Here is a 16,246-nt window from a genome sequence, read left to right as displayed (position 1 = left end):
TAGGCATCATCTACCTGGCCTGTAGATCCCTTGGTCTTAGTGCATCTCCATTTTAGATACAGGAAATACATTGGTATTTTTATAAACTTCTGTTATTCTTAGAGTAATTGAAGCGTAACTCAAAACAACTCTCAGTGGGTTAGAGTTGAGCAGCATTTATTGTGCTCTGGGGTAAAGAGAGATGGATGCAAAAGGACAGAAGAAAACTGTATCACAAACAGAGTGAGCATAATGCTGATTGATAAAGTAGGGCTGGGAGTTGTAAGGAAGACATGAAAAATGTAAGGAGCAGGAAAAGGACAAAATAGTATGGTGGTGTTGTTGATGAGAGAGGAATGAGAGTTTGTCAGGTGATGACTGGGAGAAAGGGAATGTTGAGGGGGAAGTTAAATAAGAGTAAAATGCCAGTGGGTGAGAAGAAGCTGGAAAAAGAGAGTTGGAGGTTGGGTACTATAGAAGAGTGTGTGGAGAAAGGGATCTGAAGTGAAAGAAAAGGTGGGATGCTAGGTAACACAATGCTCAAATAGTACATCTTTAGAAGTTATATAATCATTGAAAATGGAAACTGAGCTGAAGACATTTCCAGCAACAGCATTGTTATTTGAGCTGGAAAGGATTACCAACAACAGCAATTGCCTGAGAAAAGAGGTAGGAAGGTAAGAAGAGCTTCTAACTCCTAATTCTCTCCTTGCTATCTTTTTCCAGGATTAAAGCGTATACCTACAAGGACAGCTGGAGATTAGGAGAAGAGTATTGATGGGGATGGGAAGTGATTAAAGAGATTATGAGAAATGGGAGAAGGACGGTGTTCTAGAGGGAAAGGCAGGCATCAAAAGATCATAGACGATGTTGTCTTAGGACCTGAAAGCAGAACAAGGTAGATATCCTTGGGCTGGCACGGGAAGTTGTTCCTTGAGTCTGAAGGATTCAGGATATGAGGAAGGATGAAGTGGTAGTAGATGCCAGTATGGAGATGGTCTGGTTTTGTGAGGAGGGAGTAGTCCGACTGAAGGAGGATTAGGATTGAGAGCAAGGCAGCAGTGTAAAACTGTTGGGAGGTATCTCTAGGATTGTTGTTATGGATAAATTAATGTGCCCTGTGGCTACAGCTCCTCTGTTATCCTTTCCCAGTGAAACCCAGACCAACCATCCTCATAGCACTACTGTTTTCTCAGCTAAATCACAAATCTAGATTTTCATGGAAGTGAGCTCCCCTTTCCAATTGCACTTAGGCCCTCATGGAGGGAGAGGGGTGAATCGTGTTTCATCAAGGATGACAATGTTTGCAAAAGGCCATTTTCCTGAGCGAAAGGAACTAGAGGAGGAGACTCATGTGAACTAAAACTGTGTCTCCCACTGTTAACAACCCACTGTCACCTGGTCCTCAATGCAAGGAAATGGGAAGAAATACACAAATACATTGCCTGTGGTTCCTTGTGGCTCTCTCCCTTTCATGAGCGAGGCCTTTCAGAGGGAAACTCCTACTGAGCAACCCACGTGTTTGGTATTAAGAAACCTTACAAGAAGAAAATAAAGTAGACAAATAGAATTCCAAGCAGTTGCAATCACTGTAGAATTAACAGGACAAATGTCTTCAGAGACAGTGAGAGGAGTAGGCAGCAAAGAAACGCTTACATTAGGGATAAACTGTATGTCCAACTCTGATGACAGGAAAATTCCCAAAAGGTTAATGCAAGAATGCATGATAATTATTTAGAGCTTCAGAGGCAAGGCACAGATCTGTAGTGCCACAGTCCTTCACCCACACCTGGCTCCTTTCCACCCTTTTCCTCTGCTCATTTCCTTGCAGCACCTTGTGAACATCTTTCCATGTCTACTTGCTACTAACAGTCCTTTAGCCAGTCCTCCAACACCCTACCACAGTGGTTCCCACCATGTTCTCACCATCATCATCAGTCCTCAGATATCATCTGCAGTGATATGCTGGGGGCTCCCACCACCTCCACCTCACCTACCTGAAGCCTCCCCCAAGGGCCCTGGTGGAGTCAGATGGCCCCTGCCTCTAGCAGGTTGATGGCCGCTGGCTTTGTCATACCTATGCTCTCCCACAGCAAACAGACCCCCTGCAGACATTTTATTACAAGAGCCACATATGGAAACAAAGAAATAGATATCTGCTCTATTTCAAGGATAAGGCAGGTGCTGCATCCCTAGAAAGCACCTCAGAGGGGCCAGTGGCCAGGACACAAGTGGGTGCTTCACACATAAACTGTCATCTGTGAGAGAAAGGAGATATTTTCAAGTCCCAAGGAAGCATGAGGAGGTGGCACTGGGCAATGCTGAGCCTAGAGTGAGGATCATCATGGGGAAGGAGCTTGGTTCCATGATGGTGGGGATAGTGCTGTGGAGAAGTTGATGGGTTACCATGGTATCTCACAGCCACACTGCCGGAGACCCACCATGATGCCCTCATCCCCAAAGCTCCTTGCAGGGTGAGACCTGACTTTCCTCCTCTGTGAGGATCAGGCACTAGGGCTTCACAGCAGCCTCCTCACTGTGCCCCTCATCTTGACGCCAGGGGCAATCGACATAGCGCAGAGCCCCACCAACAGGGCCACGCTTGGCAGGATCCAGCGCCAGCAGGCTCCGCAACATGAGAGCGGCCTCAGCCGTCAGGCGCTTCCAGTGGCGAGGCAGGTTCTCTTCCAGGCCCGTCTCTTGCCACAGCATGAAATCCTCAAAGAAAGGGTCATTGGGCAGGCTTTGCTCCCAAGGAAAATAGCCAGTCAGCAAGCAGAACAGCAGCACACCAAAGGCCCAAGCATCCATGCTGGCATCTATGGGCACCCCCTGGGCATCAGTGGTGTTGCTTAGTTCAGGGGCAGTGTAGGGGATTACTCCAGCCACCAGTTTGAGCTTGGTACCCTTGGGCCGTGTAAGCCCAAAATCAGTCAGTTTGATGCGCCGGCACTCGGGGTCAAAAAGCAGTACATTCTCAGGCTTGACATCACGGTACACAAGCCCCCGGCTGTGGATGAACTCCAGAGCACTCACAAGCTGCTTGGCACAATGCTTGGCGGCTTGTTCAGGGATCCCATCCTGCAGAGGGAGAAAGATAAACAATGTTGCACTTGCATGGCACCTCCTCAGTCCTACCAAGGTGGCGGGCTTTCATTTTTGTTCTCCATTAGGGAATGTCTTTGAGTTTCTGGTCTTGAAGCTCGAATCTTGTTCAAATCTGTAGATCTCAGGAGTGGGAGACCCACATCCCATTGACTTTCTCCCTCTGCTCCAGCCAGTCTGCAGAGGCCAAACACTACAGTCCCAATTCCCATGCCTTTGTAGCAGCACTCACCCTGGGTTTGATGATAGATATGAGGTCTTTGTGCATTGCTGGTTCATAGAGGAAACCATAGTATTGACTGGATTCAATTGCAATTCCAAACATGCCAATGATAGCAGGGTGGGTGGCAAGGGAGAGTGCCACACAGTACTCATACAGGAAGGTGTGAAGCTTGGTACTGGCTTTGGGCAGCAGCTTGAGAGCCATTGGAGTCCCTGGGGATGGGAAGAATAAGTTAGATCCTCCCTGAAGGTCACTCACACCAAAACCAGACAGAGAGAGCACTGGGCAGAAATGGATCTGGAAACTCACAGGGGCCACAGGGGTCTCTAGCCAAAAGTTTTATATGGAGGTATGTCATACTGGTACCAGATATGAAAACAGACACTGCTGCTCATGTGAGTTTTGAGCTATTCAGCGCATGCCATAGGAACACTGGGTAGGTGAAGAGAAATTCAGGCTACATGAATTCATCAGTTTGACCTGAGACTCCTGGAGATGAGTACCCTCAACACTCTGAGGGCATTCATAGGACTTAATGGCCTTGGCCAGCCCCACCTTAGACCTCCACCCCCACCACGGTGGTCCATGGTCCCAGAAGACTGACTTAAACTCAACCCTAGGGCTTCACTCCCTGCCTACACTGTGTTGTTGAGGTGCTGGTTTCCAGCTGTACAATATCCAGGCCTCTGCACGGCCATGAGCCCTGCTGATCCTGACTAGTGGACTGACTTCCCAGCTTGACCTTGGACCTACCTCATCACCACAATCTTGCCTGTTGCTCTGGACTGTTCCCCCATCGTTACCTACTCCCAGGCTGGGTGCAATGGGAAGGTCAAGGTCCCTGCCTGGTAGGCCCCTGCCCTGTTGGTTCCTTTGGGAATCCCCTGACACTCTTGGCACTCAACACCCAACCCCCCATGCACCCACACATGTGGACAAGCGGAGAGGAGACCAGACACAACATCTCACAGGGTGCAGCGAGTTCCTTACCTCTCTGCCTGTGGGTCACTAGCACCACATGGCCATACTTGCCCCTGCCAAGCTCCCGAATAACCTCATAGTGCTCAGCCACCTCAGTGCGCACCAGGCTCTGAGCCGTGATCTCCAGGAGCTCCTCTAGCATGGTTGGTGCTGCTGTCGGTGCCACTGCCACAGCTGAGTTCTCAGCCATTGCTGAGCTCTGCAGAAACACCAAAGCCTGAGTCAGGAACAGAACAACATGAACAGAGCACAAATGATCAGACGTGCCACAAGCCATACCATGGCAAGGGATATTTCTGCTACATGGATTCTGAATACTCTTCTGGCTGTGCTAGAGTTGAGTTTGTGGTTTTTTAGAGTGCATTTCTAGGCAAATGCCCTAGTCATATGGAAAGTCCATGTACTGAAGGAACCTCTAATCCTTTCTGGCCTCCAGCCAAATGCTCATCTCTCTCTAATTGTAGGGCCGAGGCCTCTCATTTCAAATACTTGAACTATCTTGCTGTATATGTACTGGATACTGTCTTTCCAGGCCTCTTTTTATTCTATGCTCCATGACGTTCTTCAGCAAGTAAAACACCAACAGCGTCCCAGCCTATGAAGCAAGACCCAACTCTCCTGCCCTCCTCAGCCTACTTGCAAACACCATGTCTCTCTACACAGATCCCCACCCCCTGCTCTTACTGAAGAAAATCTTTAAGGTAGCAGCACAGATGGACTTGCCTTAGGCAGAGGCACAGCTAGCCCATGACAAAAAGGCAATGACCAGTCAGAGGTGGTGTGCACTGAGCAGGCAAAGGGATCTCAGTAACTCATGCTTTCTGACATTTCTGACCCAAATTCACTCATCTGTGCAGTTGAGAAACTTAAGCAGGAAGGAAACTTGGGCATCAGTGGCATTTTGTGCCAGAACCAGATGCTTCAGACTCATTTCAGAGAAACAGTTATTTTTTTCTGTGCCCCTAGCATACTAAAAGGAAACATTTTAAAGCATCAGTGGCAGCTTTCTCCCCCCCATGTCTACACTCTACGTTCTGAAAACAGGGACTCAGCCATCCTGGTCCTGGGAAACCCTTCTGGCTTCAGGACAAGGTCACAGAACCACAGAACCACAGGATGTCTGAGGTCAGAAGGGACCTCTGGAGATCACTGAGTGCAACCTTCTGCTCAGGGCAAGGTCAATAGGAGCAGGTTCATCTGGGCTGTGTTCAGGTGGATTTTGAGTATCTCCAAAGATGGAGATATCCCAGCTGTTCTGAGCAACTTGTTCCAGTGTTCTATCACTTTTATGGTTAAAAAGTTTCTCCTTATGCTTATATAGGAATTCTGAGTTTCAGTTTGTGCCCACTGCTTCTTGTCCTGTCACACAGTGCCAATGAGAAGACTCTAGATGCATCTTTTTTATACCCTCCCATCAGGTAAGAGGATCCCTTCAAAGCTAAATCATGAGTGTCTCTTTGTATGAGAGATGTTCCAGTTCCTTAATCATCTTTGCAGCCCTTTGACAGACTTTCTCCAATACATCCATGTCACTTCTTTGCTGGGGAGCCCAGAATTGGACCTAACACTGCTGATGTTGCTTCACCAGCGCTGCACAGAGGGGAAAGATCACCGTTCTGAAGCTGCTGGTAACACTCTGCCTAATGCAGCCCAGAGTGCAACACAAGAGCCTGAAGGTTGCGGCATTCTTGGACTTCTTACTGTGCAGTGAGACAGAGATGTAGTGTAAAACCATAAACTCAAAATCTCTTTCCATGTTACATTCTGACTGATACAAAACCTTTAAGGAAGGGAGCAGGATCTCAAATTGTTATAAAAGCTGATGGCATCCTGGGAATATGAGTGGGAGTAGAAAGAATGTAGCATTTTCTCTTAGATTTTACATTGTTCTACATGCAACCAGAGCTTATTGCAGCTCCTTCAACTTCCAGCCCCCAGTGCTGCTAAATCTGCTCCCCTGTGGAGTCCAGTAATGTAGCAACAGAATTATTTAAATTTAGGAGAAAAAGTTGGATTTTTGCAGGTGCATAGGACTGCCTGTGGGACAGTTCCCCTTCTTCTCCCTTCCCTTCTCACCTAGACTGTATTGTTAAATGCCACTCATAAGTACCAAGTAATTGGCCCTACATTTCTGAAAAGGCTTTGACTTGGTGAGAGAGCCAACAGCAACCAAAGTTAGCACAGTCTATCAGGAATTCAACACTGAACAAGTGTGTGCATGGGAGGGGATAAATGAAGGGCGGGGAGACACAGTGAAAGTCATTCTGGAAAGTATTTTAGAGATTTTGCTTTGATGTCCTCCTGTTTGCTGTTCAGTCACCACCACCTGCAAAACTGCATACAACAAAGGCACTGCAGAACCTCTCCATGTATCCACCCTGATGCTGACACTTGCAAACTGCTGTTGTCATATTTAGGCATTAAAAGGAATAGCTGGGAAAGCCTTTTAAAGAGTCCTATCTAGGAATATAGAGAAAAAAAATAAAATGTAATAGACCTTTAAAGCACATAGCCCTCCATGTGATATGAGATAAGCTAATGTCACACTAACTAGGGAATAGAGCAACAGGAAAGATATCGGCTTGCCTTGTCAGATTTATATTTCTGATAAAACATAAAAAGATTTCTTCTGATGACAGTATTTCTCCTATATCAAATTCACAGTGTTATACAACTTCTTGTCAGCAAATGATTCACAATCTTCTCAGATAACTTAATTTCTCAAACTTGACTTAGATAACATTTCTTCCCCTGTAGGCTGGCCACCTGTTAGCACTATCTAATCTAAAGGCTGGAATCTTATCATTGCATCTACTTAATGAATCATTCGATAATGATATAATTTTCAAGCACCTATATATTAATTAATCAGTTTTTATTAGCATCAAATTATTTAATATATGATTCATCTAGTCTACTGATTATATAATTTTCTCATATTCACTGTGCCATATCTTGCTCTTGTAAGTGGGAGGATATGCTTCTCTGTATATTCCTGGTTCTCACTCCAGCTCTCAAAGTCAGCATATTTCAGTCCACGAACTGTTCAGATGCAGAGCAAAGAATCAGCAAGGCCAACATGGAAAAGCAGATCAGACACAGAATATGGCTGGAATTGTCTTTAGGGACAATGGCAATCCTATCTGTCTGATCAGGGTTCCTTATAAGGGAAGCACAAACTGCAGTCACTACAGAACAGTTTGCAGGATTTGGCCATTGCTATCCTTGAAGTACCACTGACGTGAATTTGACATTTCACTAAGAAGTTAAGTGTGGGCTACATTTGGGCCACCAATGAGTACAGTGTGCCTGGGTGCTCTGCATATACCGCTGTTACCTTCTAGAGTGCAGTTTGCCCTTTGCTGAGTGATCAGATTTGGACAGGAGGCCTTCAGGGCACTGGCCAAGATAGATACATTCACCATTTGTCTGGGCTATACTGAAGGCAGCAGGCAGAGCCCTTTTCAAAACTGTTCTTTTCTCCACTATCCTTCCTGAGCTTCAAATCTGTTTTACCGTCTTCAGGTGGAATTCCTTGTTTAAATTTTTGCTCATCATCTCTTGTCCCATAAATGGGCTAATGATAAGAGCTTGGACCCATCTTCATCATTGCCTCTCATTAGCCATATATAAAAACCTTTGAGACTTCTCTTCTCTGATCCAAAAGTCTCAGCTTTCTCAGTTTCTCCTGATATAAAAAATTCTTCATTACAAATGTCCCTGAGCATTGGGCATGTTGGGACCATTTTCTAATCCAACCTTCTACACAGCATTAATCCAAACCAAATAACCAACAGCATTTGGGGCACCTCCTACAATAAATCATGTGTGCTTGATCCAAAGGCAAACTGTGATTGTGCTATGAATTTATATGATATCCTAATTTGAATTTACCTACCTGATGCTGCTATCTAAAGAAAAGTTTTCTAGTGCCCTTCCTTGTGACAGTTGCAGGGTTTATAGACATTGTGCTCAGAGGTATGGCTACAGCCTATGAGGACACATATTTAATCTACTTAGATTGAGTAAAACTAGCAGGGCACAGCCTGAAACTCAGCCTGTGTATTTAATCAATGCCTTATATGGGCTTTACAAACCATCTGGCACACTGTGCTTTTGTAGTGTCCACAGCAGTTAGTTTAAAAACAGGGAGAATGTTTCATGAAATGGTAGTTGCACTGTATTTTGAGTAAGCAGATCAGATCAAGACACCTTTAAGTCTTTCTATTGGTTAAACATCTTCCAACAACCTTCTGTCCAGTTCTCAAAATAAGACCTTTGCTCCAGCTCCCAGATCCATTTTACAGCTCTTTTCTGAAACTTCACCAGATTTTCTATCCCCTGTGTTATAATACAGACTGCTTCTGTGAGAATGCCTCCTGTGAAACACTGAGGCAAAATTACCTTCTGCCTCTTTCTGTGACCCCCAGACATCTTTCAGCAGGAACATCACATTGAGAGTTGCACTACCTTAACATCTGTTGTGACGCCAGAGCTTTTCCACGTTACTCTCTTGCAGCGGAAAAGCTCTGCTTCCTCTTCACATCTGTTTTGGAGTATTGCCTCCTTTGTTTCTACCTGAGCACTTTCCCCTGACCTCAGTGAAGCACATTTTGCTTGACTGGACTCAGTTGTCAAGTAATTCAGATCACTTGGTGTCCCTCTTATCAAACCATCACATTAATTTCTGTTTCAGGGTTGTGTGAGGAACTGATCTGCAGAGATTTTTCCATTAACTGCTAAATCCTTGGTGGATGTCCTGAACCATTCTCAGCCTTGTGTTTTTTTGTATGGCACCTGCTAGAAACATCCTACCCGGTGAATGTTCTTTAAAAAATATCTGTACAAATTCTTTCTGGCATTGATCAAAATCAACAAGCCAAACAGTTTTCAGTGGATTTAAGAACAAGAAAACTTACAAGACTTGGTATAGTGGAAATGTTCCTGTTTTACTGCTGTCCTCACACTACACATTTCATTAAATCCTGACTCCATTACATTAATTTTACCTTTGACAATGATCTTGAAAAAGCACTGAAATCATCAGAAAACGTTTGCTAATGACACAAAAAATGGAGCCAGATAAATAACGTGTTGCTTGATAAAACATGCACTTGTATGCACGTTTAAAAAGTGCTATAAATTACCAAAGAAGACAGATGTTCAGTCTGGTATTGAGGGACAAAAAAAGTTAAATGTCACAGTAATCAGATTAATCTAAGCTCTTTTGCGCTACTTTTTCAATAAAGTGAAGGCTGTTTAAACTCAGAATTGTAGATCTGGTATGCCCTCACTTCCTTTGTAGGCATTAAGTTGGAAGATACAGAACTGCATTAGAAATAGACTGCAGTGATACAGACATACATCTGAATGATACAGGGACAAGCATAAGAGAGTAATGATGTACAAGAGTTACTGATGTTACAGATTCGATCTTTGCATTCTATCTGCTGAAGAGAATGTCCAGAAAGGATCAGAAGCATGAAACGTCAGCAATGAGAGATAAACTACAATTTTCTAGATGCTAAATTAAAAGTTAAGCTTCACTTTAAACAACAAAAAAAGCAAAACCAACCAACCAATCAACCAAACAAACAAAATCCAATCAAAATCAGATATAGCCATTCAACTTTACTTGTGTTAGTTCTAATAAAAGAAGTTATCTGTTGTGCGATAATATGCCTCTTACACTGAACTCTGTTTCTGCAAGGTTCCTACATGCATACGCCTCGAGACAGTCTGAAACTTAATCTCTGAAAATCAGCTGAGTTAGGAAAGCTGTATTTCTAAAGAGCTGGCCACCTGCTAGTGACTTCTGCACTGAAATCGAGAATATTGTGCACCACTGGGCTTGTGTTTTCATTAGAAATGCATTCCTTCAGTTAGCTCTGCTTTGCAATATTATTTACCTCCCTTTTTATGGTGTTTTTTCGAATGTCAAATATCTACTAATGTGAAAGCCTGGTTTCCCTAGGATAAATTTCCTGAACAATTTTGGAGGCTGGCTGATGTCTGAAGGTCAACAGAATTAGTGATTGGATACTATCTTTTTAATGCCATTGATGAGACTACAACTCAGCGAACTACTATTGTTGACCACAGTTTGATGGAAAAAGGATCAGAGAAGAATCGCGGGAAGAACCATGAAAATGCTGAAAGTACTGACAGTTGCAGGGGAAATTTCCAGGGTGGTAGTTTTTTTAGCTTATTAAATAGATAGTGAGAAAGTGACTTTATCTTCTGTAAGTACGTTCATTGGCACTAGAAATACACTGGTGAGGCTCTCCCACTAGTTCAAGGCATTACAACGAGAACCAATCGTTGAAGCTGAAACGAGGTGGTTTTAGACCTCAAGTGTGGTGCACATTTTATGAAGTCCATTTACCCCTAAAAATCTCATCAAACATTATGAAAGAATATCCCTATATGTTCGGGACTTCAAACCCAAGAACGTTTGCTTTTTTCGCCTAAAAGGTACCCTCTAGTGCCAACTGTGGGTACAGGCAAGATACCAGAACATATTATCGCAGTGGTTGTTTCTGGCATTTTTATTGATAGATTTACACGCTGCTTTCTAAAACAGGTCAGCAAGCCAGTGATTAATCTCACTGAGGAGAACTGCTGGCTTCCTCATTCTCGGCACTGTGCAATGCTGTCCTCAGGCACAGACCCCCACCAACCTCCCCACGGACAGCCCTGGGAAGCCCTAAACCACAGCCTCCAGGCAGCAGCCACCTTGGTCAGAAATCGGCAGCAATCTCACTGGGACCAAGCCACATCGTGCTCCCTTCCCAAACAACACACCGGTACCGCAGCACTGTCCCACCAGACACAAATGCTGAGCAATCTCCCGTAAGTAGAAAAACATTTCAGGGCACGGACACCCAAGGAGCTCACCACCAACTAGACCACGTTGAGCACCAAATGTCAGGAATCGGTGTGCTCCATGTTATGGCACCACATGAAGCCAGAGCCTGGTCTGTGAGGGGTGCCCAGCTGTGCCCCTTTACCTGCCAGTGCAGTCTCCTTCATCCCGCCATGACTGCAGCTTGTCTTCCCACACACCCTCACTGTCTCCCCCAGGCCTCTCACCTTCTCCAGCAGTGCAGGGCAGACAGCCGTGGGCAGCCTTGCCTCCCCCTCCGCTGCCTCTGGGCTGGGACCAGGCTGTGCCGAGCAGCCGGAGGGGCTGCCAGGCATTACAGGGCTGAGCGTGACGCTCCGCCCCTTCCTCAGCCTCTGGTCCAGGGGCACACCGCCCCGGGCTGAAGGTGACCTCTCAGTGGGAGGAGAAGAGGGGCGCTGGGAAGGAAAGGGCATATCCATCCGCCCTGCTCATGGACAGGGAGGTGTCACAGGGATCGAGGTGGAGCTGTTGTTTCTGCTCAAGTCAGACCATCACAAGCCCCTGGGATCCTTCAGCAGATCCACCCTTTGCAGACCTTCCCTCCAGCTTGCACTGTCCCTACAGTTGAGCAAGTAAAGCTGCTCAGGGGCCATGCCAAGTCACAGTACAGCCCTCACGGCAGGGCTGAGGACCACTGTGGGCGGCCAGCACTTTCTTTCGGCCACCAGAGGGGGAGAAGACATTTTGGTCACGGCTGCCTATGTCAGTGAGCATCAGAGTCCAGGCACGGACTGTAACTGGTTCAAGGCCACGTCATGGGGCTCATGGCACAGGCTCCTCACAAAGGCCAGTACTACAGAGAGTTACAGAGACGGTGAAATTATCAATGGTTTACTACAGTGGCAATGGTACGAGTTCCATCTATTCTCAGTTCTTCCACCTAGCCTATATTGACAGAACTATATATTATTCTGAGTTAGAAGGGATCCACAGGGACCTCAAGTCCAACTCCTGGCCCCATAACAGGACTGCCCAAAATCCAAACCCTGTGTCTGAGAGTGTTGTTTAAACACTCGTTGAACTCCAGCAGCTTGAGGCCGTGCCCACTGCCCTGGGCAGCCTGTTCCATGCCCACCACTCTCTGATGAAGAACCTTTCCCTAACCCCCACCAGACCCTCCCCTCAGGCAGCTCCATGCCATTCCCTCGGGCCCTGTCGCTGTCACCAGAGAGCAGAGCTCAGCACTGCCCCTCTGCTCCCTGTGAGGAGCTGCAGCAGCCAAGAGGCCTCCCCTCAGCTCCTTTACTCTGGGCTGAACAGAGCAAGGGACTTCAGCCACACCTCATACAACTTGCCCTCTAGACAATTCACCATCATCATAGCCCTCCTTTGGGTGCTCTTTAATATTTTTATGTCCTTCATATATTATGGCACCCAAAGGCACGCAGTGCTGGAGGTGAGGCCACACAGCACAGTGCAGAGCAGGACAACCCCCCCCCCCCCACCAGCCTGGCAGCGCTGGGTCTGGTGCACCCCAGGGTACGGTTGGCCCTTTTGGCTGCCAAGGCACACTGCTGCCTCACATTCAGCTAACTGTCAGCCAGAACCCCCAGATCCTTGTCTCCAGGGCTCATCTCCAACCTCAAAGTTCTCTTTCTTCCACTTGAGCAAGGCCAGGAAAGAAACTCCTGTGGATGTGGACACCATGCAGGTCCTAGATACTGGCTGCAAAGCACAGGGTTTTACTCTCTAGGAGGTCCATCAGTTTGCATATCTGGAACAGTGATGAATGCAGCTGCGGCTGTGGCACAGGAGTGTCATGGTGCTGGCCTCCGTGTTCCCTGGAGCTGGGGCCATGTAGGGGACCTGCAAGGCTTAAGTTGCCCTGATGAGCCTCCATACCCACTGTAGGGACACACTGTAGTGAGGAAGGCAGAAGGAGGGCAGAGGTGTAAGATGAAGTCTAACAGAGGAGAGCAGTGTGGCCCCTGTAACAATAGACCCCTTGGGTCAGCAGCACAGGGTTGAATCTTATGTCTGCGTTCTGAAAGGGGGAAGTTACACTAAGGACTTGTCACTAAGGGCTTTGGTTGGGCCTACGGGCAGGAAGGTGAGATGCACTGGAATGCCATCACAGACTGGTGAAGAGCCAGGCTGCTGTCACCTCGATTTGATGGTGAAAGAAATCCAAAGGTAAGAGGATTAGCATAGCCAGACTCCCAGCTGTCATTGTGCTTTCGGATAAGAAGTGGGAAATGATGCATGGCCTAATGGTCTTGTGCCATTCAAGGCTGCCCCTTCACACTCAGGCTTGAGGGATGGTATAGTGACTGGGAAAGGCCTTCAAGGTTCCTACAGCCAGGAACATTACTATTGGGCTGTATGTAGGAGAAAATTATCCAATATCCAAGGATTCAGGTCTGGAGTAAATATTATAGTGAAACCATGAAACCACAGCTCCCCAGGAACAAGGAATCTAGCCATGTGGGGAACAGAATAAGTGAGATCATTGCCTCCAGATGAGATACAAGTCAGAAGTCAAACTGAAAAGTGTCTCTGAGGATTTGCTTGAAGTCAGAGTTACAACACTGAAAAAAGGAACTAATCTGTGCATTCTTCAGAAAAAATGTGCAGCCAACCAGTGGAGGTGAATAGAAGAGGAAATATGGAAGAAGGAAGGATTTACAAATGGGTATTAATGGCTCTTCTGTTCAGATAGTTTAGTATTTTCTACTGCAAAAACTCCTTTATGATGTGTGTTTGTACTTTGTGACACACACAAATATTGCAGTTGATAAATGTTGTCTGACAACATTACAAAAATGCCTCCTTCACCTCTGAATTGTTGTTGGGTTTACCAGCATGGTAAATATTCTTTCCCTTGTATATGTGGCTCAGAAGGGGCAGCATGCAAAAAAACCAATGGAATATGAATATTCCCAAAAGCCAAATGTGGCAGCTAGAGTCACAAAGACATAGTAGTGACTTTTTCCTTGTTCCTTTTTGCTGGCATATACACTGCAGCTCATTTCACCCTCATCAGAATAGCAGCAGAACTTCAAAGTACACACTGTACACAACTTCAAAGCCTCAGGGTTGAATTACTATTAACGAATGCTCAGACAACATCATTGCCCCTCACAGATAACTCCACCAGGCTTTAGCAAGTATCAAAAGAGCTACTGAGGGAACTGTCTGCTCCAGCACATCATCAGCAGGATAGTCAGTTTCTCCAGTATTGGCCCTAGTGTGAACACTCCCTTTGCATTAGGTGGCAGGGTCTGTACTCTCATTTTAGAGTTACCTGACCCCATATGGCTCATCAGTTCCCTTCCTGTACTGTCAGAGGCACCAAGAGCACATAGAGTGACAGAAGATTTGGTGACCATTTGAATCCAAGAAAGCACTCTTTGGCACCACACAAGTATAGAGGCTTATCAGCAGGGCCACATGAGGGTGAAGACTGATAAATATGAACATCAAGCTCCTTTTACCAGGACTGCTCTCTTTATGTTGCAGTTTATGGCAATACCAAGATTGTCTATACATATTCAAACCGACCATAAGCCTTTTCACAGAACATCACTGATGGTAGCTTTCAGAGCAGCCATGAATTCTTCATTACCAGCACGCAGTTTTCTCAGATCTTTTCAGAACCAGCTTAGCACCTGATGCTGGAGTGGGAATAGCTCTTTGATTTTCCCCATTGCCTTCCTACATCTTCTTCTATTAATAAATTGATGAGCTTCCAACTCTTCCACCCCTCCTGGCCCAGTAGGCAGGCAGGTGCTACAAGGAGGGGGCTGCCTCCTGGACACAGAGCTGGGGCCCCAAGCTCTCCTCGGCACATGCAGGGTGCTCAGAGTTGTCCACCAGCTGCACAGACCATTTGTGCTATGAGGTCATTCGGCGCTACCCCATCGCTAAGGAATCTGCTGGCCACCTTCCTGACAGCATAGCACAATGTCCCACCTCGCCTGCCAGCTAGCACAGCAGGCTCACACTGAGCCAAGGCCCCACTCTCCACAGGTGCTTCTCAACCATGCTCCCCAGCATCAGCAAAGCCCATCACACCCCCAGCCTCTGGTCACCCACTACCACTATGTCTGCCTCACAGCACCCTGCCCTGTTCCATTCCAGTCTCCTCTCTTAGTGCTGTTCTTTTCACCAATGCCAGCCTGGTAAAAGTGCCATCAGAGCAGGATGAGTTGGCTGGGTCCAGGCAACATAGAGACACCCTTGAGAGGGAAAGATTATGGTGGGGCTTCACAGGAGAAAAGACTGGGCTTGCAGAGGAGGAGTGGAACTTGAATGGTGGTACAGAGATGCTGTGCTTTGATGGGAAATCTTTCTTCCCTCTGGGCATGGAGAGGGGGTCATCTACTCCCTAAGTAACAGGGAGCCAGGAGATGAGAGAGATAACAAGGCTGGCAGTACAGGGACTTGGCAGACAGGGCCTGTCCCACCACAGTGTCCCTGCAAGATGAGCAGGGCAGGCCCAATGATGGGAGCCTGCAAGACCAGGTCATCAGGCAAGTTTGTGATGACAAGCAGGTCCAAGGTCCAGCTGAGAAGTTGATCTGTAGGCCAGAGTCAGTCTCCACTCTGCTAGCCAGTGTTAGACACAGTCTAGCGACTGCCAGGCAAGCCATTCATGTGTCAGAAGGGAGGGAGATAGTCCCAGTGGGGTGTCAGCAACAAAACCTTGCTTTCTGACACGTTTGGGTAGCTGAGGGGCTGGGAGCACTCATAGCCACACAGATGGGGCACACTGGCCAGCTAGGCTCTTGTGCTGGCTGAGAGCAAGTTGTCCAGGGAGGTGGTGGAGTCACCGTCCCTGGAGGTGTTCAAGAAACCCGTAGATGTTAGGGGGACATGTTTTAGTGGGCAGTATTGGTGGTAGGTGGACTAGATGATCTTAGAGGTATTCTCCAACCTTAATGATTCTTTGAATCTATGACCATGGTGTGGGGAGGTCCCTTTTGAGGCCAATTGGTGCTTCCCATTGCCCACTCTAGGCCTGCTTCATTTTTGTACAAATTCCTCTGAAAGACATCCAGTGACACAAGCTTCCCACTGCCTGCAACAGTGCCTCCTCTGGAGAAGAGATG

At 46.7% G+C, this 16,246-nt stretch overlaps 1 protein-coding gene across 1 annotated transcript; it reads right to left on the bottom strand.

Annotated features, from left to right (window-relative positions):
* LOC110394568 (serine/threonine-protein kinase SBK2-like) lies at nt 1,565-11,614 on the bottom strand. Its single transcript, XM_021388520.1, has 4 exons — nt 11,381-11,614; nt 4,298-4,487; nt 3,317-3,519; nt 1,565-3,060 (listed from the first exon to the last, which is right to left on the bottom strand). Exons 1-4 carry the CDS (start codon nt 11,612-11,614, stop codon nt 2,491-2,493), a joined length of 1,197 nt encoding a protein of 398 aa, XP_021244195.1. The 3' UTR covers nt 1,565-2,490.

This window comes from Numida meleagris, chromosome 2 (genome assembly GCF_002078875.1).
Source record: "Numida meleagris isolate 19003 breed g44 Domestic line chromosome 2, NumMel1.0, whole genome shotgun sequence".
In the NCBI taxonomy this organism is placed as follows: Eukaryota; Metazoa; Chordata; class Aves; order Galliformes; family Numididae; genus Numida; species Numida meleagris.
Note: the sequence above shows the minus strand (reverse complement) of the source record. Positions and strands in the feature narration are given on the sequence as shown.

Bases quoted from the DNA above. Each gene is read 5' to 3' on its own strand.
- LOC110394568 (XM_021388520.1), bottom strand. From the start codon at position 11,614: ATGGATATGCCCTTTCCTTCCCAGCGCCCCTCTTCTCCTCCCACTGAG. The intron at 4,488-11,380 runs GTGAGAGGCCTG...GTGTTTCTGCAG, and splicing joins GCCCTGCACTGCTGGAGAAG to AGCTCAGCAATGGCTGAGAA. The intron at 3,520-4,297 runs GTAAGGAACTCG...TCCCATCCCCAG, and splicing joins AGTGACCCACAGGCAGAGAG to GGACTCCAATGGCTCTCAAG.